This window comes from Centropristis striata, chromosome 5 (assembly GCF_030273125.1).
Source record: "Centropristis striata isolate RG_2023a ecotype Rhode Island chromosome 5, C.striata_1.0, whole genome shotgun sequence".
Lineage (NCBI taxonomy): Eukaryota > Metazoa > Chordata > Actinopteri > Perciformes > Serranidae > Centropristis > Centropristis striata.
In genome coordinates, this window is record NC_081521.1 from 20,326,957 (window position 1) to 20,347,699 (window position 20,743).

The 20,743-nt window shown below is 40.9% G+C and overlaps 1 protein-coding gene and 1 long non-coding RNA gene across 3 annotated transcripts; both read right to left on the reverse strand.

Annotated features, from left to right (window-relative positions):
* Positions 1 to 13,001: 13,001 nt before the first annotated feature.
* On the reverse strand, positions 13,002 to 13,335 carry LOC131971047 (uncharacterized). Its single transcript, XR_009394339.1, has 3 exons — positions 13,312 to 13,335; positions 13,142 to 13,222; positions 13,002 to 13,047 (listed from the first exon to the last, which is right to left on the reverse strand). It is a non-coding gene; the product is annotated as an uncharacterized LOC131971047 (long non-coding RNA).
* Positions 13,336 to 14,796: 1,461 nt separating this feature from the next.
* On the reverse strand, positions 14,797 to 20,743 carry LOC131972044 (ubiquitin carboxyl-terminal hydrolase 37-like). 2 transcript variants are annotated; one of them, XM_059333787.1, is made up of 15 exons: positions 20,687 to 20,743; positions 20,441 to 20,493; positions 19,410 to 19,503; positions 19,212 to 19,295; positions 18,840 to 19,096; positions 18,465 to 18,713; positions 18,110 to 18,241; positions 17,345 to 17,468; positions 17,098 to 17,249; positions 16,441 to 16,540; positions 16,254 to 16,330; positions 15,974 to 16,082; positions 15,765 to 15,825; positions 15,012 to 15,169; positions 14,797 to 14,925 (listed from the first exon to the last, which is right to left on the reverse strand). In XM_059333787.1, exons 1-15 carry the CDS (start codon positions 20,705 to 20,707, stop codon positions 14,920 to 14,922), a joined length of 1,677 nt encoding a protein of 558 aa, XP_059189770.1. In that variant the 5' UTR covers positions 20,708 to 20,743; the 3' UTR covers positions 14,797 to 14,919. The 2 variants fall into 2 exon arrangements, with proteins under 2 accessions (XP_059189770.1, XP_059189769.1); XM_059333786.1 differs by having other exon boundaries at positions 14,899 to 15,169.

Below are 20,743 nucleotides of genomic sequence, written 5' to 3' on the forward strand. Positions count from 1 at the left end.
TATTTAAGGGAAAAATCAGTGATCTCAGGATCAGAAGGCTAAATGTGACACTTTTATTCAATTTACACAACATTTAGTTGTGTTAAATTAGGCAAATAATAAACTAACTAACCTAAACTGTATGTTGACCATTACAGATGTGTGACGTATCATCTCACCTCAGTGACCACAGCTACTGGAGGACGGTGCCCAGCAGGAGACGGGACAGCACCATCACCAACCAGGTAAAACTCTTGTGATGCACACAGTAAAAGTGTTATGCGTTTGTGCTTATTTAAAATATCTTTTTCTAACATTATCTTTAGTGTGCAGTGCTTTGATATAAGTTTAAATGACTATGACTACTAAATGACTAATTACCCATACAATCAGTGAATAAATGCACATAAATGTTTGTGGGACTCTGACAATTGTGACATTAAAAATGACAGTGTGTCTCATCCTTAAAGTGTGACAACATGCACCTTGTGTCAATACTTGTTAGGTAACTTAATCTCTCTGACAGAGAGATTAAGTTACCTAACAAGTATTGACACTGTATTTTTGATGACATCCAGTATACGTGACTAGAAGAAAGGCAATAAAAGCATCCTCAGTGCAAAAAAACAAAGTGTTATGATTAGTTGAAAATGGAGCTGTCAGGATATCAGAAATCGTTGAAACGTGACGACAGCTGTTTAAACACATTGTTAAAGTTGTGAAATAGTTCAGGCACCAAAACCACGACCTTAAGGTTAGGAGACGAGACCAGGATTAGGCTTCAAAAAGACGATCTCTGGACAAACTTCCAACAACGGGACATGGACAGCGGTCTCCTGGATGAAAGACTGGGGCTTTGAGCCATTATCATGAATGTGTGGCCTGAGTCCCTCTCCTGGAACGAGCAGTAACGTGTCTTCAGTTTCTCCGGCTGTATGTCCTGCAGGCAGCTGACCCACTGACTGTTTGTCCTCCTGCTGGTCTGGATGAAGATGTATCGTTGTGGCGATCGTGCGTTTGGTCCCACCTCGGTCCGCGCGTTACACTAAGCGATCAGTAAGTTTGGTGTGTTAGAGGCCAGTGCGATTATTGATATGATGAGAAGTGTGGATCCAAGTGTGGCGTTGAAGCGTTCTGGTATTCCTGTAATAATTATCTGTATAGTAATTACTCTTATTGACTAGTACTTAGCCTTTCATGGTACCATTTTATAATAAAGCCATTTTCAGTGAAACAGGAAGCACAGATGGAAAGCAGTGATGTTACAGCAGCAGTCTGAAAGGATGATAACTGTATCTGGTCCCTTACTTTCTCTCACTGTTCCTCTTCAACAGGCTTCGGAGGGCACAAAGCGTAAGAGGGAGAGCAGCTCTGCCGACCGCGAGGAGCCCCCGGAGAAGAAACTCCGTGTGACTGCACCTGTGCTGCCGGAGCGGAGCCCCAGCCCACAGCCCTCCACCTCTTCACAGAGCAGCCTGGAGGTGAGTGGTCCTACTGTGTCACACACATCTATCCCACACTGCATCAGTGTAAAGGGTGTAGCTGAACCCCCACCTCCCTCTCTCTGTCTGTGTGTCTGAAGGAGGTCCAGCAGCCTGAGGACGACGTTGAGGGGTCCCAGCCTGGTGGTCTCTCATCTTTTGAGGTGCTGTCGCGGATCGTCATGGACTGGCTGACTGACTCTCCGTACAACCCGGAGCTGTGACAGTACCAGACACACACACACACACACACACAGACACACACACACACAAAACAAAATTACAAACTACAAACAAACAAACAAAAAACTTCAACTCCCTTTAAGTTTAAACTCTGTAATTTCTCTTTAGTCCATAGATATGTTTTTCTTTCTTTTTAGTTCGTAAGTTTCCACTTAAATGTTAACTATTTTATTCATTTTTAGTTTGTAGATAAGTTTAAATTTAACTTTCACCTTTCATGTCCTTCCTAAAAAAAACAAAAAACAAAAAAACAAAAACTTTAACTCCTTTTTAGTTTATAGATAAGTTTTAATTCTTTCATTTCTATTTAGTCTTTGGAAGTCGGATCTTTTTAGCTTGTTGAAATGTTTCCTTCCTCAAAAAAAAAAAAAAAATCTTTAACTCCTTTTTAGTCCGTAGATAAGTTTTAACTTTTTAATTTCTATAGTCGAAGTTTTAAGTATTTCATTAATTTTTAGTTGGTCTGTAAGTTTAAACTCAACTTTCACCTTTCATGTCCTTCCTAAAAAAACAACAAAAAAACAAAATCAAACTTTAACTCCTTTTTAGCTCTAAGGTAAGTTTTAACTCTTTCATTTATATTTAGTCTTTGGATAATTTTTCACTCTGTCATTTCTTTGTAGTTCATAGAAAAGTTTTGCGTACTTCATATCTTTTTAGTTTGTCAATAAGTTTTCCTTCCTCCAAAAAAAAAAATCTTTAACTCCTTTGATGTCCATTGATAAATTTTAACTTTTTAATTTCTATATAGTGCAAGTTTTAAGTATTTAATTTATGTTTAGTTTGTTGGTAAGTTTTTTCATTCTCTATTCCTTTCCTAGTATGTAGAAAATGAATGTAAGTCTTTTATCTGATGCCTACTAAGAAGTAATGATTAAGTATTCAGACTCATTGCCACTTTTAAAAAAATAATCCTAAATATTTTCTGTGACAGGCTCAAAGGGTTTTAGAGTCGACTGACAGAACTGTTCCACCTGGTTCATGAAGCTTTTTCTTTTGTTTCACCAAGTTGATTCTGTGCTGTCAGTATATTAACTCAGTGAGTTTAAACATGTATTAGGAGGTTTGTTTCATGATAGCATGTTGCACTGACTTCAGCCACTAGAGGTCAGGAGTGCACAGTTTCAAATGTTAAATGTTTTAAATGTTAATTTAAGGAGAAAGTTTTCTTTTCTCTTGAACTCTTGAGGCTGAAACTAGTGAAACACATTTTCAACTAACTAAAATATAATGACAATAGCAAAAAAGAACAACAGAAACACATAGTGTAGATGTATTTGATTTTTTTTTTTTTTTTTTTAACTTTGTAGAAGGAAAGAGCTTTAAGAGGGTCTGATGGTGATGTTCCATTCAAATCCTTTTTCCCCAACAGTTTTCTAGAAGACATGAAAACTATTCTCTCATACTGTTTCTAATTAATACCATAATTATTTGGCTTTGTCTAAATATATCAGGTAAAGAACAGATGAAACAATTGAAACTAGTGTCTTGTTATTTCATGAAGTTGCAGTATGACCAATAGAAACATGTATTTGGATGGAACATTACCAAAGGGTTAGGGTTAGGGAGGGTCAGACCCTCTTAAAGAGCTTTCCTTTTATTATAAACACTTCAACACAGACACACTCATTATAACACGACACAAAAAGATAAGATGGTACGTTTTATTCATTCACAAGCAGAAGTAATATTTGCTTCAGTGTTAATAATACTGTGGTTGACTGACTCTTCATACAGACAGGAGCTGTGACAGTACCACACACACACACACACACACACACACACACATTCACTACAAACAAACAATTCTTTAACGTCTTTTTCATTTAAAGATGAACTTTAACTCTCTAATTTCTATTTTGTCCATAGATATGTCGTAAGTATTTCTTTTTTTTTAGTTCCTTGATAAGTGTGAATTTTTAAATTTCTATTGAGTTTGTAGACATTTTTCATGTCTTTCCTTTCAACTTTCATGTCCTCCCTCAAAAAACCCTTTAAAACATTTGAGGTCTTTCATTTCTATTTAGTTTTTGGTTTAGTTTGAACTCTTTTATTTATTTTTAGTTAGTCAAAAGTTTATAATCAACTTTCACCTTTTAAGTCCTTCATCAAAGACAAACAAAAAACAACCTTTAACTCGTTTTTAGCTCTAAGATAAGTTTGAACTCTGTGATTTCTTTGTAGTTCATAGATCATTTTTTAGTATGTCATTGCTTTTTAGTTTGTCGACAAGTTTTCCTTCCTCAAAAAACAAACAAACAAACAAACCTTTAACTCGATTTTAATCTATTGATAAGTTGATACTGTGGCTGTTTCTTATTCACCAGCAGTACTAAAATACATCTATCCCACACTGCATCAGTGTAAAGGGTGTAGCTGAACCCCCACCTCCCTCTCTCTGTCTGTGTGTCTGAAGGAGGTCCAGCAGCCTGAGGACGACGTTGAGGGGTCCCAGCCTGGTGGTCTCTTATCTTTTGAGGTGCTGTCGCGGATCGTCATGGACTGGCTGACTGACTCTCCGTACAACCCGGAGCTGTGACAGTACCACACACACACACACACACACACAGACACACAAAACAAAATTACAAACTACAAACAAACAAACAAAAAACTTCAACTACCTTTAAGTTTTAACTCTGTAATTTCTCTTTAGTCCATAAATACGTTTTTCTTTCTTTTTAGTTCGTAAGTTTCCACTTAAATGTTAACTATTTTATTAATTTTTAGTTTGTTGAAAAGTTTTAATTCAACTTTCACCTTTCATGTCCTTCCTAAAAAAAATAAAACTTTAACTCCTTTTTAGTTTATAGATAAGTTTTAACTCTTTCATTTCTATTTAGTCTTTGGAAGTCGGATCTTTTTAGTTTGTCAAAATGTTTCCTTCCTCAAAAAAAAATAAAAAAATAAAAATCTTTACTCCTTTTTAGTCTGTAGATAAGTTTTAACTTTTTAATTTCTATAGTCAAAGTTTTAAGTATTTCATTAATTTTTAGTTGGTCTGTAAGTTTATATAATGACGTTCCAGTATGACCAATAGAAACATGTATTTGGATGGAACATTACCAAAGGGTCAGGGTTAGGGAGGGTCAGACCCTCTTAAAGAGCTTTCCTTTTATTCTAAACACTTCAACTTCAAATTCCTTTAAATGGTTCAGAATGCTGCAGCTAAAAGTTGATCTAAAACTTGAAAGTTTGACGATATTACAGTCATTTCAGTTTCTCATTGAATCAGACCTTGACTAGCTTCTAATGGCTTTCAGAGTTGAAGTCATGTCCCCCTCATAGCTGTCTGATTTCCTTGTGTGTTTAGAGTAGAGCAGCAGATGCACATATTTTAGCTGCAAGCCTCATCACACAATCACTCAACCTGGTCATGACTTTTGTTACGGCTGACTGCCGTTCTTCATTTATTGTATTGTTTCTCCGCATTACTCTGCTAATTATGTAAATCCAGTTGTGGGATTCCTCGAAGTTGATTGGACCTTCTGGAGCTGTGAGACCGCCTACTTCCTGGTTCCTGCTTACTCGTCTGTGATTGGTGCGGCGAAGATTCCTGCGAGTCAGCCAATCAGGACTCTTCAATCAACCAACTTCTCCAAAAATGATCATGGTCATTGAACAGGGATTGATAAAAAACTATGTGACCTATCGAAACGTATCAAATCTATTTATTTTCTATTTTTTTGTAAATATGTATCATTTAAATATGTTTGTTTAGGGGGAAAAAAAGTGTTAATTGAGTAGTGGAGAAGGGGTAGGTTTAAATAAGCTTATGCTTCATCCTACTCCTTTTCGGACACGTTGCGTTCACATTATAGCTTTTGTTTTGACTATTGCTATTTTTTTTTGTTTTGATTATTCTCATTGGATGTATTTGTTTTTGAGTTTACTTTGTTGTGTTACTCGCACATGTTTGAAATGAAAAGCTGAACTGAACATGGCTTTCATTGAGATACTTTTATTAAACCAATCTAAGCTACATAAATGTTTCCTTGTGTTTGATGCTACCGCTATGCAAGCTCAGGTGTTAGCTGTAATATGTGATGTGAGTGCTAACGGTGTAGCTGGGTAAGCTAACATGTAGCTACAGCATTTAAATGAGGGAAATAAAGAAGCCATTAAAAAAAATTAATCTAAAATGTCAATCATAGTCAGACATAAAAAATACACAATACAATTTAAAAGAGCAGAACCACATTCATACATACAAAACAAGTTGACTAAATGTAGTAGAATACGTAGTCAATCACATCACAAAAGGGGTAAATTCATTACACAATACGAATAAATAGAGGATAAAGTAAAATAGATATGACTTTAAGGAAGTTAATCAAATACATTCATGTAACAGTCTATAAAACTGTTGCTTTTTTATTATGTATTAGGGGAAATAGAGAATGCATATGATGTATATTGGTGTTGATATGATGTCAGGTTGTAATAATTGTTTTCTGATAACTGAGATGTATTTAAGGTGTTATAATGCACTGTAGTTTAAATATTCAAGTTGGTTAAAAAGAGTACCTTAATACTGTTCAATTATGAATAACGCTGCGGTGAAAAAGATAAATGATGCTCTTTAAAAATATAAATAAGTGCATTTATGTTAAAATATATATTCATGATAAATAATCACCACCAACGTTAGCTTGATTTTACAACTTAACGCTCACTGTGAAAAGTGAAAAGCTGTACTTTCTTACTGTGTTGTATTGTTCTTACTGTATTTTATTGTCTTGTATTGTAAAGCGTCCTTGGGCTTCTTGAAAGGTGATATTTGTGTAGCCCGGGAATTAGAAGCACACAGGACACAATTACTGGGGTTCTTGTTGCCTCCTTATTTATTTCACATCAGTTGCAAAAGGCTGGTTTGACTGAATTTCCAAACTCAAACTCACTCGTTCTCAGCTGAGACTTAGAGAGAACCGAAACCAAAAAGAAAAATAAACAAAACAACATTGGGGACAAAATACGGCAGTGGGCTATGAAAGTCTACAGAAACAACAAAATACACACGTCATTAAAATCATGACACGGTTACATTGACTCGAAAATGTGCATTCAAAATATTACCACGGTCACTTACACGCCATGCAGCGTGGAACACGGGAGCTGAAGCTTCCTGAAGCTAGTCATTAGCCCCGGTCGACGGCTGGCATGCTACCCTCTGAAATAAATCACCAATATCTTTAAATGAGACTTATATTGTCACATTCTGTTACGGCGTCGCTTACAATGTGTGAGTATTTTACCTACCAATCGAACAGAACAACAGTCTCCTCTGTTCGGCGAGACATTTCAAGGCACTTCTGACTCACATTCAGCAGAAAAAACAACAATAACCCACAATGCACCTGGCGGCTAAAACAAAATGCGCCCAACTAAACCCCAAAGCAGCTCAATGCTGCCGCCTTGTGACCACTTATTTAACTCCTTACATTTGGTTAACATTTACATTTGAAATATGACAATTAAAAGAAACAGCAAAAGAAAACAAAAACACATTATGGTACATAGGAATACATTAACCCTTAAGTGGAAAATTACACTATTACATTATTAATTTACCACCCAGCTACATGCTCCCCTGCAATAAGTCGACGTCCTCGGTGACTACAAAACATTAACTGACTCAAATGCTCCCTGCAATGCCTTTTCAAAGAGAGCAGTACCAAGACTTGTCAAAATCTGGGAGACCATGTCGGTGCTGACTGAGATAGCATTCCAGGCTGACTTTGGCAAATTAAAGGGGTTTGGATGAGACCCTGCATTTGCCCGCTTACTACGCCTAACAGCAGGTGTAGGTGCATAAGTTTTACTTTCAGCTCTACTAGAAATGCCTGCTAGTGTGTCTCTTTTCCCCTTTTTACCAATGAGCTGGTCACTGTCACTACTGTCCGAATGAACATCATTGTTTGCACATTCCCTGTCACCATTTCCCATATCTGCCTGACCTTCCTCAGGTTCTTCGCTGCCACTGTCATCCAAAGGTGCTGTCACAGGTAAATTAACCCTGTCTGGGACACAAAACAGTCTTGGTGTCTGCATAGACTGAGGAGGCAGAATTTCTTCAACAACAACAAACTCTGGGTCAGGTGAGTCAGGAGGCACATCCTCAACTACAGGCTGTGTACTGGCATGTGACCTAGTTTTGGTTCTGGGTTTGGGGACTGGTTTTGCACAGGGTCTCAACACAGACCTATGAACTCTTTTGACGGGACCTCCTTCCAGAGGTTCAACAGTGTGTGTAGTTCCCCGAATGTCAACTACCTTGTAGACTGTTGGACCCCATGCATCTTGAATCTTATTTCTCCCAGAGGGTCTGTGACGTAGGAAAACAACCTGACCAACATCTATAGGAGGACAATACACTTTCTCATTTTGCAGCACAATTCTCTCAGCTGCCTTCTGCGCTGGTCCGAATGTAACCTCTCAGGGACACCGTACTTCATGAACCATTCTCTGAGTAGAACTTTAGCTGTTGTATCTGCTTTTTGGTCCTTGGTAGGATATGCCTGTGTGAACTTTGTAAAAACATCTGTCACCACGAGAACATTTTCACGGCCATCTGAAGCTGGTTCTAGCACTGTAAAATCAATAGCCACCACTTCAAGGGGCCGGGAGGCTAGAAATGCTTTAACTGGAGCCTGGATTTTTGGCTGAGGCATCTTTGTCAAAATGCACCGCTCACAGTTTTTAACCCAGCTCTCAACATCTTCATAAAGCCCAACCCAGAAACATCTCCCTCTGAGCAGGTTCACAGTACGTTCTATGCCCTGATGGCCCATGTGGTTGTGTACACTCTCTAAGACTTGGTCTCTTAGACAACCAGGCACGAGCAACTGCCACACTTCACCATGACGTGGATCTTTGATTACTCTGTACAACAACCCTTCCTTTTCCTGTACACGACTCCACTGTTTCAACAGTCTTTTTACTGAGCTAGATAGGGCTGGCCGCTCCCTAGCAGTAGGCTTCCTCCCCTGATCCCAAAATGTCCTGAATTCTTTCAGGGTGGAGTCACTAGCCTGAAAACCTATCAGCTCCTCTCTGGTAAAACCTGGAAGTGTGGGTGTGTTAACTTGTCTCGTGCTTATCTCACCTGATCCTGACTCCATAGCACGGATCTGTCTCACCTTGTAACACTCAAGACTTTTAGTGACAAGATCAGAATCCAGAACTGTCCCTCTCTCAATCAGGTTACACACGGCGATACAATCATCAAACTCTGAATCAGGGTCAGTTTCAGGCTTCCCTGCAAACTCCTGCCTAGAGAGGGCATCTGCGGCGGCGTTGCTACTACCAGGACGGTACTTCACTTCAAAGTCAAAAACAGACAGTTGAGCTACCCATCTCTGCTCGATAGCGCCTAACTTGGCTGTTTTGAGGTGGCAGAGTGGATTGTTATCAGTCAGGACAACAAATTTTGCACCCAGCAGGTAACCTCTGAACTTCTCAGCAATTGCCCATTTTAAGGCAAGCAACTCTAACTTCATACTACTGTAATTCCGGTCATTTTTCTCAGCCTGACGTAACCGGCAACTTGCGTATGCTATAACGCGTTTGGCGTTACCCTGCTGCTGATACAGTACAGCGCCTAATCCGTGCTGACTGGCGTCTGTCTCAAGTACGAAGGGCTGTGTGAAATCAGCAAAACCCAAAATGGGAGCAGAGGTAAGTTTTCCTTTTAACTGTTCAAAAGATGACTCACACTCTTGTGTCCACATAGCGCCAAACTGATGACCTGTTTTTTTTGTTTTCTTTCCTCCTGAACATTTGTTGACTAAGTCGTGCAGTGGTCCAGCGATTTGTGAGAAACCTTGAATGAATCTCCTGTAATAACTACAGAAACCTAAAAAGGACTGCAGCTCTTTCACAGTGGTTGGGACCTTCCAGTTGTTAACAGCAGAAACCTTGGACGGGTCAGTCCCCACACCTTCCGCTGACACCTGATGACCCAGAAACTTTACTGACTGCTGTAGGAAAGCACACTTTTGCAACTTCACTTTAAGGCCTGTCTCTGCCAGTCTTTTCAACACGGTTTCCATCCTCTCCAAATGTTGCTCAAACGTCTCTGAAAAAACCAAGATATCATCTAGGTAGACCAGGAGTATCTGAAAAATGAGATCACTCATAGTGACTTGCATAAGTCTTTGAAATGTAGCTGGCCCGTTACAAACACCAAAAGGCATCCGCACATATTCATATAAGCCAAACGGTGTAGTGAAAGCTGTCTTACTCATGTCTCTCCCGTGCCTGGCCACCTGATGATACCCGCTCGCTAAATCTATAGTTGAGAAGAATTTCGCCCCCCTCAATGCATCAAAGCTCTCATCAATCCTTGGTAGCGGGAATGCATCACGTCTCGTCTTGGAGTTAAGTTTTCTGTAGTCGACACATAGCCTTAGACTACCATCTGCCTTCCTCACAAGGACTATCGGTGAAGCATAGGCACTGGAGCTTTCTCTGATAACTCCTTTTTTCAACAGCTTGCCTATGTGTTCTCTGACTTCACTGTACTGTGTGGGTGGGATTCGTCTGTATGGCTGTGTCACAGGTATGTCGTCTGTGAGATGGATCTCATGTTGCACTTTGTCAGTGTGGCCTAGATCTACATCCTCTGTTGCGAACACAAAAGAATATTTCTCCAGCAGCAAAGCCAGTTGTGCACGCTGTTCTGGGCTACCACTTACATCAAGCTGGTCGAGGATGGACTGTACGTCTGTGGGTGTTTTGGGATCTTTGTGAGATACAGTTCCAGAGAATCTCAGCAGACACTGAACAAGTGAGTATCGACAAAGTTCATCACTTTTTACACTGTCTACATGAGTCAAAACCCCTAGCCTGATCCTTGGCTTCAGCCAGATATCTTCATCAGACATGTTCATGACTTGGACAGGAAACACATGACTGTCAGAGGAAACTAGGGTAGGCACAACAACCAAACCTCCAGGCAAGGGTGCACTCACAGGCTCCAGCAACATTAAAGGGCCGTGTTCACTCACAGTCCTAAGTCCCCTTGCCATGACTGTGGCGGCAGACAATGCAGGAACATGGACCATCTCCCTACTCGCCACTGTAGCAAAAGAGAGCCTGTCTGTAACAGTTACTGCATGAAGATTATTGAAAGCCTCTCTCCAGTTTGAGTCAAGGTTACTCTGTAGTGTGGTGTCAAACTCAATGTGTACGAGCTCTCGACATTTTTTGACAACATTCATTCCTATAAGACCTGGAACAGAGGAAGAGTGTGAAGAATCCTTGACTATCAGGAAGCCTCGCTCTGGAATAGTCAGACCCATTACTTCGATCTCAAGCTCTACATAGCCCATATAGGGTATGTCTAACCCATTTGCTGCAGTGATCTTTAACCACTCAAATGCAGGATGAATGTCTTCACTTTTATCTGACAAGTGTTCCCTGAGAAAACTCTCAGAAATTGTGCTGACCTGGCTACCAGTGTCAAGTAGGCATGATACTGAGACTCCCTGAAGTTTCACCTCGACAGTTTTGCATTCTCCGACTGCACGCTCTAAGATCCTACTTCTGTCTGTTGTTACTGCTGGTCAGCCAGTAGATCCCCCTCGAATTGCCTGGCTCATGGCAACCGAGGGTGAAAGTTTTCCTGCACTACAGAAGGTGTTGACTCATCTTGGCCTCTTTTGGCCTGCAGGCACTTTTTGGCAATGTGGCCCACGCCTCGACACTTGAAACAGATAGGCTGGCTGTCTGGTGTGTACCGTGGTTGCAGTCTAGCTCGTGGCTTGGGCTCTTGGAAAGTCATTTGAGTGGTACGTCTACTCAGCTCAGTTACAGCACTTGCTAGGTCAGCGAGTGTTTTGCCTAACTCTACTAACTGTTTTCCCTGTTGAGCTACTGCTTTTTGAACATCACCTAATGCAGTAGATTGGCCATTGTTTGTCTCAGTAGCAGAGAAGTGGGATTCTGAAACCTCTGACTTAACCTGGCTGCTCTTAACAACTCTGGGACGATGGGGCCTGCTTTCCTCCATTTCCCACAGGAGGGCTTCGCGCCTCACATCTAAAAGGCTACAGTCTGGTTGGTCTCTGACCATCTTTCTGAGTTCACGTCTGAGAGTTGCATCCCTTAAACCCTCAATGAACTGGTCCCGGAGAACGACTTTCTCATTAGGTATCACATTTGCTGACTGCTTCACTACAGAACTCAAGATCTGGGACAGGGCATGGAGTAGTCACGGAGGTCTTCACCCTCTGCTTGTTTACGGTTGTAAAAGGTCTGCAAAAGCTGTGTGATGCTGCGTTTTTCCCCAAATGCATTCCTTAAGTAGGAGTATAAATCACTGGGCCTCACTGGCTGACCCCCCATGCATAGTCGAACCTCCTCCAATGCAGGACCACGCAACAGAGATAGAATGTAGTCACACTGCCCCTCTGTTGTCTGCTCTCTGGATCTTAAAACCCTTTCAACCTCTTCAATAAACTCTTCCACAGACCTCCCATCTGTACCACCCTCCCCACTAAATGCTTGGACCTGGCGCTCTCTTGGAACATAGATGTATGAATGTGTGGGTGCACTATTGTCATTTGCCCTCTGAGCCCCTATCTCATCATTTAACCTGACAAGTTCATCTCGCAATTGGGTGAGCTCTTGAATGCGAGAATGCATTTCTGCTGTAGCATCTGTACTTGTGCCTGCCACCTCATCTGATGCCTCATCGAACTGGCCAGCATCATCATCAGAACCACTAGCCATGATGAAATGTTAGTTTTTACTCAGTCCAGTCTGAATGTGAATCTTAAGTTCAACACAAGAATCAAGGATATGATGAACACACTTGAAACACTGCTGAATCTTGCTCTTGGCGGCCGGATGAAGTGCTGGGCAGCTGACGTCGCGGTGGAATCCTCAGCACAGGTCTGTATGAGCCGGGTCGATCAGGAAACAGTGGCACCACTGGACCTCCTCAAGTCGCCTCTCACCGGTCACCGCTTCCACTACAGGCTGGCCTCTTCAACACGTCCACCCACAGGCTTCTCCTGAAATTTTCACCACTCCCGTATTTTGTCAAATAAAGATAAAAACAAGCTAGCTACAACTGCCAATTGCAAATAAATTGTTTTAGCTACACCCCACTCCTGGTACCAAAATTGTGTAGCCCGGGAATTAGAAGCACACAGGACACAATTACTGGGGTTCTTGTAGCCTCCTTATTTATTTCACATCAGTTGCAAAAGGCTGGTTTGACTGAATTTCCAAACTCAAACTCACTCGTTCTCAGCTGAGACTTAGAGAGAACCGAAACCAAAAAGAAAAATAAACAAAACAACATTGGGGACAAAATATGGCAGTGGGCTATGAAAGTCTACAGAAACAACAAAATACACACGTCATTAAAATCATGACACGGTTACATTGACTCGAAAATGTGCATTCAAAATATTACCACGGTCACTTACACGCCATGCAGCGTGGAACACGGGAGCTGAAGCTTCCTGAAGCTAGTCGTTAGCCCCGGTCGACGGCTGGCATGCTACCCTCTGAAATAAATCACCAATATCTCTAAATGAGACTTATATTGTGACATTCTGTTACGGCGTCGCTTACAATGTGTGAGTATTTTACCTACCAATCGAACAGAACAACAGTCTCCTCTGTTCGGCGAGACATTTCAAGGCACTTTTGACTCACATTCAGCAGAAAAAACAACAATAACCCACAATGCACCTGGCGGCTAAAACAAAATGCGCCCAACTGAACCCCAAAGCAGCTCAATGCTGCCACCTTGTGACCACTTATCCTAACTCCTTACATTTGGTTAACATTTACATTTGAAATATGACAATTAAAAGAAACACCAAAAGAAAACAAAAACACATTATGGTACATAGGAATACATTAACCCTTAAGTGGAAAATTACACTATTACATTATTAATTTACCACCCGGCTACATTTAAATTTAAGTTGTTATTGTTATGAACATTATTATTATTATTGTAATGTGATCACTGGAGATAATGTTACTGTATACTGGACAGGAGGTAAAGTGATGGGTAGCTCATAAAACAGATGCATCAGAAAATTAAGATATTTATATTAAAATATATTTATTTATATGAAAATATTTTATTTATATTAAAATAATTATATTTATATTAAAAATAATATTAATTAAAAAAATGTAACTACTATTTACAATATATTTTTTCATTCATTCATTCATAGAGACATTCAATCATTCATGCTCCTGTTAGAGTTCGTTTTTTTTGCAGAACAGATGAGAGGAGAGTAAAATCCTTTTGACTATTTATTTAAGACAATAATGAAAGAGTAAATGATGTACATCGACCTTCTCTGTTCAGAAATCACAGGCTGCAAAAGCAGTAAGCTGTAACCCCCTCCCAGAAAAAGATGCCTAACTTACTTTTACACAGAGTTTTATAATGTAAATGTGCGACTATCTGATTGGTAAAAACTGTTGGGGCAGCACCATGGTTTAGACTCAGTCCGCCCATTACGTAGGCATGCAGGCTAGTCCTAGCCTCTTGGTGCTTCAGCTTCCGGTCTCTGCCCTGTGGAAGGAAAAAAAGCTAACAGCACACTACTGTATCTTGTCTAGTGTTTATTAACTAATTGAACCTAAGCTGCATGTTTAGGACCATGGGAGGAAGCCGGAGTACCCGGAGAGAACCCACGCTGACACGGGGAGAACATGCAAACTCCACACAGAAGAGCCGCAGGCCGGATTCAAACCTGAGACCCTCTTGCTGTGAGGCCACTACGCCACCGTGTAGCCCTATCTATCTTTTTTACTACCCAGTGAGCAAGCCATGCCGACCAAGTCGTCTCGTGATTTGCGGGAGACGAGTTCTGATTTGGTCAAAGGCGTCGGCGACTGTGGCGAGGAAAAACTGCCGTGGCAGAAACCTCGAGAGGGACCAGACTCTCTGGGGGAACCCTTCCTCCTCAGGGCTGGGGGGACCTACCGCTGCTGCTGCTGCTGCTGCTCCAGGATCACAGGACGACTGTTGGTTGTGACCCAAAACCTCCATCTTCAGCTGCACCACCTGCAACACACAAACAGGGATGAACAGACTTACCTGTGGGTCTCTATGACTACTCACCTGGACTGGATCTTCTTCTTGAGCCTGACAGATTTCATTTCAGGTCTCTTGGTGCCTTCTGTGTTGTCCAGGGACTCTGGCACCGGTAAGTCCCCCCATTCCCAGAGCGGCCTACATCTAAAGACACACAGAAAATGTTAGTGGGCTCCGTGTGGAACAAGCAACATGTTTGTATGATGTGTTTGTCGGAGTCGTCCTCTTACCCGTCTCTGGTAGAAAAGAATGTAGGCTGTCCTCTGACGCTGCTCACAGACAGCCCGCCTGGTTGTCTCCGTGACCTGGGCGTCATTATAGTGGAGCCAGCGGTCACCTGCACCACCCATGTCCTGGTCCGGGTGCACGCCGTCACTGACGTAGTGTCCTAACGGGAGAGGAATCACTGTTACAGCTTCACATGAAGAGGAGCTTATAAAGAGGAGGAGAACTGCAGTCTCCAACCAAACTTAATTCAAAATTTATTTATTTTATTTTTTTACAGAAAACCAGTATTTAAAGTGTGCTAGTCAGTAAATAACTGAATATTCTCCACCTTTATCTACAGGTTCATCTCAATACATTAGAATATGATGGAAAAGTCAATTTCCAGTAGTTCAAGTCAAATAGCCCCAACCAAGTATTGAGTCATATAGATGGACATACTTTTCAGAGGCCAACATTTCCATATTAAACATACTTTTTGGTCTTTTGTAATATTCATTTTTTAATTTGATACTGAATTTTAGGCCTTCATTAAATGGAAGCCATAATCATTATAGTTAGGAGAAATTCAATAAATGAAGGCATGAAATGTTTCATTCTGTGTGTAATGGATCTATATAATGTGTTATTTCCACTTTTTAAAATTGAATTACCGACAAACTTTTCTCTATGATATTCTAATTTATTGAGATGCACCTGTATCTGTTAGAGGGACTAGGGCTACTGACAGTTAGACCTTGAGTGTGTAAATATCTTACCACTGTTTCCTCTGGTGCCTAAATGGCTGATGACACTAACCAGGCTGTACAAGCCCTCCGCCTGAGGAGAAACACAGTAACAGTAACAGTTAGCTCCACAAACTCTGTGTGTGTGTATGTGTGTGTGTGTGTGTGTGTGTGTGTGTGTGTGTGTGTGTGTGTGTGTGTGTGTGTGTGTGTGCGTGTGTGTGTGTGTGTGATTGTTCTACCTGTGTGGAGGTCACCATCAGCTCCCTGAAGAGGTCGACGGGGTCCTGCAGCTTTACCAGCTGATAGCACGGAGTGAAGGTGAATCTCTTTATCTGTAACATCAGGACTCTGAGGATAGGAAAGGAAACAGCAGAGGCACAAGGTGAGTGATTGCAGAAATTAACTGGATAAATGAATAAAAGCCAGCAAAAACACCTCCATGAATCTAAGTCTGTACACAGGGTTAACGTGTTTCAGATTTTGTAACTGCAGGTTTGTGATGGATGTGATGTGACTCACTTGGGCAGGGTCAGGAAGGTGGAGCGCTGGCCTGATGTCTTGCCTCCACATTCACATTTAAACTCCAGCTGTGTTTCCTGCAGGGACAACAAGCAGTCAGTTAAAACACAGCAACAACACAGCAGGGCCAAATGTTTTGTTCCATGAGGTTCCTCTCAGTCCGTGTTGATGTGAATGAGGTTCTTACCTTCTGGTAGTTCTGGATCATTACCTGTACTGAGGCACCAGGGAGCAGGTCCAGAGAAAGGTTGGTGAACTCCTCCTCTCTGATGGATTGAGCTCCACACCTGCACATTAGAGAAAATAAATACAGTCAATGGAAGAGAATTATTTTCTGATTTAGCTGAACCAGTGGCGGTTCTACACAGTGGCCTACAGGGGCCCTGCTGTGGCCCCTGTGTCAAATGAATAATAAAATGATCAATTTATAACGATAAACAATTCTTACTTTTTTTTTGTTCAAACAATATCTCATTGTACACAAAAGGAACCCAGAATGTGAACATTGTATAATATTTTAATTGTCCAATAAAATATTGGTATATATGCAAATGATTAAATGAGAAATGTCATTGTCATACAAAAAAAACTGTTTTTGTTGGTGAGTCTCATTGTTTAAATCAATGTATTCGTATCTTCCAAATATACTTAAATGAGATGTTTAAATAAGCTAAAATAAAGGTTTTGAATGCTTAAATATCATCTTTGCCATTTGTATGTGCTAATGTGCCCCTCTGATTAAACCCCTCCTTGGCCTCCACAGTAAAATTGGTCTAGAACTGCCACTGAGCTGAACGGACCCTTTAGAGATAAGCTACTCAGGTTTCTCTCTGTGTGCTTTTACCTTTTGCATGTCCTGGTGTTCTGCATCTTAAACACCAGGTTCTTCTCCACAGGGCAGCAGTAGCTGTTTCCCACGAAGGCTGCGACTTCCTGCAGCGGTGGAGCCAGAGTCCTCATCTGACCCAGGACGGTTGTGATGAACTCATGGGCATCCTGAACACACACACAGACACACAGGTTTAATTTAAAGGCACAGACGAGAAGAAGACTGCAGCAGGCAGCAATGAGACGGTAACAAGCGGACTCACTTTCTGGCCGTTGTCGGCAAATTCAGGGGCCAGGATGGAGACGGTCCTCTTGAAGACGTCGAGGGCCCGCAGCTTGTGGTGGCCGTCTCTGGAGCCGTGACATCTCACAATGTTCATAAAACGGCTGGAGAGAGAGAAGGAAAAGGTGGTTGTTAGATCTCCGTCAGTGTGTGTGTGTGTGTGTGTGTGTGTGTGTGTGTGTGTGTGTGTGTGTGTGTGTGTGTGTTCTTGTACTTCCTACATAGTGAGGACCAGAACATGTTTTTAACAAACAGAGTGAGGGCATTTTTGCAAAGTGAGGACATTTCTTTTTTGAGATTTCAGACTTTTTTTTAAGGGTTCAGGTTATATGATAATGATTATTAACTGAAACTGTGTTGTGTGGTTACAAAACTAACTAAAATTATAGTGAAAATGTCCTTAATTTTCTTCTTAGTCAACTTTTTTTCTAATGAAGATGGATAAGGCAAAGGAAATAAAGGCAAAATTTACTGCGACCTCTTAATCTTCCACCCAACAAATTACCCCATTACAAAAAACTAAAACTAATAAAAACTAAACTAAAACTAAAAACTCACTGAGTTTGAAAACAAAAAATCACAATGAAATTGAAACTAGAACTAATGAAAAATCCAAAACTATTATAACCTATAAGGGAATTCACTGTTCCAATGAGGGCCCTCACAAAGATAGAAGTACAAGAGTGTACAGAGTGTGTGTGTGTGTGTGTGTGTGTGTGTGTGTGTGTGTGTGAGGCTGCTGTACCTTATCAGCTCAGCCTCAGGAATCAAACTCCACGCGTCCTCCTGGTAGTTGACGTCTCTGATGAAGCCTGCGAGTGTGATCAGACTCTGCAGGCTGGAGTTCATGTAGCAGTTGTTGAGCGGGTTGGGAAATCTGACACACAAACACAACAAGTCACATCACACGTTAACATCATTATCTCCAATTACAAACTGCTGATACTTTCACTTAAATATAAACTAGTTTATGGACTTATGTTCTGCATGGAGGTCGAAAGCAAAGCTGCAAAAACAATCAGTTGTTGCATTCTGGGAAGATTAAAACCTGCGTTGTTTCTTGTCTCTGCGTGAGAATAAGTGTGAGCAGATTTACTCACCCGAGCCAGGAGATGTGTTGAACTCTGAGGCTCCACGGTCTGATGACAGTTGCTTTCTGGTGCACCACTTTGGTGACTTTGTCTCCAGATTCAGGCTGCTGAGGCACCGTGGCAGCTGCTTTCCTGTCCTCCTTCTTGTCTTCTTTCAACACATCCTTCTCTTCTTTGCTGAGTTCTTTACACTCCACCACTTTGTCGACTTGGGTGGAGCTGATGGGCTGTCGGGTCCCAGCTTCAGTTTTCACGGGTCTGAAACATGGAGAAACATTGAGCGTACCATCATAAGATGGCGAATAACACTTGATCTTGTGAACTTGATATTAAAATGTGGCTTTGAATGTGAAGTATAAAATATGAGAGTAGTTGTGGACTGACCTGTTCTGGTTCTGCTGGGTCTGTTTCTGGCACAAGACCTTGACGACTGCGTCTTCAAGTAGGGACGCAAAATCTGTCTGCTGAGGCACGGTGGGAGCTGCTTTCTCGTCCTCCTTCTTAGTTTCTTCCAGCTCGTTCTCTTCTTCTTCAGTGAGTCCTTTAAACTCCACCACTTCATCAGCTTGGACGGAGCCGTCGGGCTGAAGGAGCTGCTGTTGATCTTCATCTTCAACACTGGGAGCCACGCGACTTTTTCTCTGTTGGAGGACAAAAAAAACTCCAGCGGTTCAATAACTTTAGAAGACAATATTCACATCCAGACTATAAATATCCGCTAATTCTAAAAGCAGTGGATCTTTGTGTGAAACATACCCTGCAGCAGCTAAACAGTCTCCAGAAAGACGACGACTTCTTCGTTGGCTCTTTCAAAGTCTCTGGTGGACTTGTGTCTTCATTCTGTAGAGTAAGAATGAACAAAAACAACGTCAAGCATCTTCTGTGTCCACATAGAAATGTTACAAACTTGTGAAAGGAGTCACATGAAGCATCAAGGCTTCCTGTGAAACATACCTGACTGCGTCTGAACAGCCTGGACCACCAGGGAGTCCTCCCAGTGCAGCTCTCTGCAGAGGTCCTGGTGGCGGGAGCTTCTGACACGTTGACTCTGCAGAAACAGAAACACAGCTTATTGTGAATTCATGTTGGAAACAATAAGGGGACAGTTTAACCCCGTGAGACCAAGCTACCGTTACTGTCTTTAAATGGCTGTAGCCGGCTCAGTTGTAACTTTCTGTGGCTGTAAACAAAGTGAAGATGCTGGTTTCACATGAAACTAGAAGACATGAGGAGCTTTGGTACCACTGACATCAGATCTTGTCGGGGAGTGGGCTAAATCACCCCTCAAATTTAGGTTTTGAGGAGGGACCCTGACCTCTGACCTCAAGAAATCTGAAATATTAATGAGTTCTATGGATACCTGCTTTTAAGAATAACTGGTAAAGACAACTTCAGTCACGGCAAGTGTGTCCATTACATCATTCAACTGATGTAAATACTTTAAACATAATTGTAAAGCTTCTGCTGTAGACTCCTTCAATATCAATCAATTTAGAATGTTGATTAAAATTCCCTTTATTTTGAAAGGATTTATTACAAGTAGAAATTATAATATAAAAATATTTTTTAGATTTAAGTGTAAAAGGCTAAAAAAAATTAGGTTTTAACAAGAGTTTGTATTGGTCATCAAGTCTAAAAAAACAAATTCCCAGTCATGATACAGGTCTCTGAGTTCACTGACTTTTACAATAACACAATATTTAAATATTTAATCTCTTAAAAACACTGATAGGATGCCATGAACAGTTCTCTAATAAATTATTTGAATGTGTTGTTGAGTCTGAAACAGAGGAGCTGATTTAACTCTGTTGATTAAATTATGTTAATAGGATGTTGTGGCTCCTCCACATGTGTAAAATTGGTAGATAAATATTAAGAAAAACAACTTTTAGTGTACAAGTTGTGCTGCTGTGTTACAGAACACTTTGGTTAACTGCATCACATGTTACAGGTGTTTACTAAGTTTCCAAAAGCAACTTTCTTACCGTCCATTGAAGCTCTGATCTCCCTCAACTTTTTCAGGAGCAATCTGTATTTTCTGTTCAGAATAAGGACAAATATAATACAAATTAGCACAAAAAGCAATGGAAATTATCGAAAACATATGAAAAAGTTTCACAGATAACCACAAAAAGACTTCTGCCAGTGAGTGATGCCAAATATTTAGCTGGAGAAAGTCTCAAACAGTGCAGAAACTACACAAACAGACGTGAAGAGTCTGTGCAACAAACCTTTGGTTTACGATCAAACATCTTTGCAAATCTTTCAGTAGGTAAAAACACGACTGA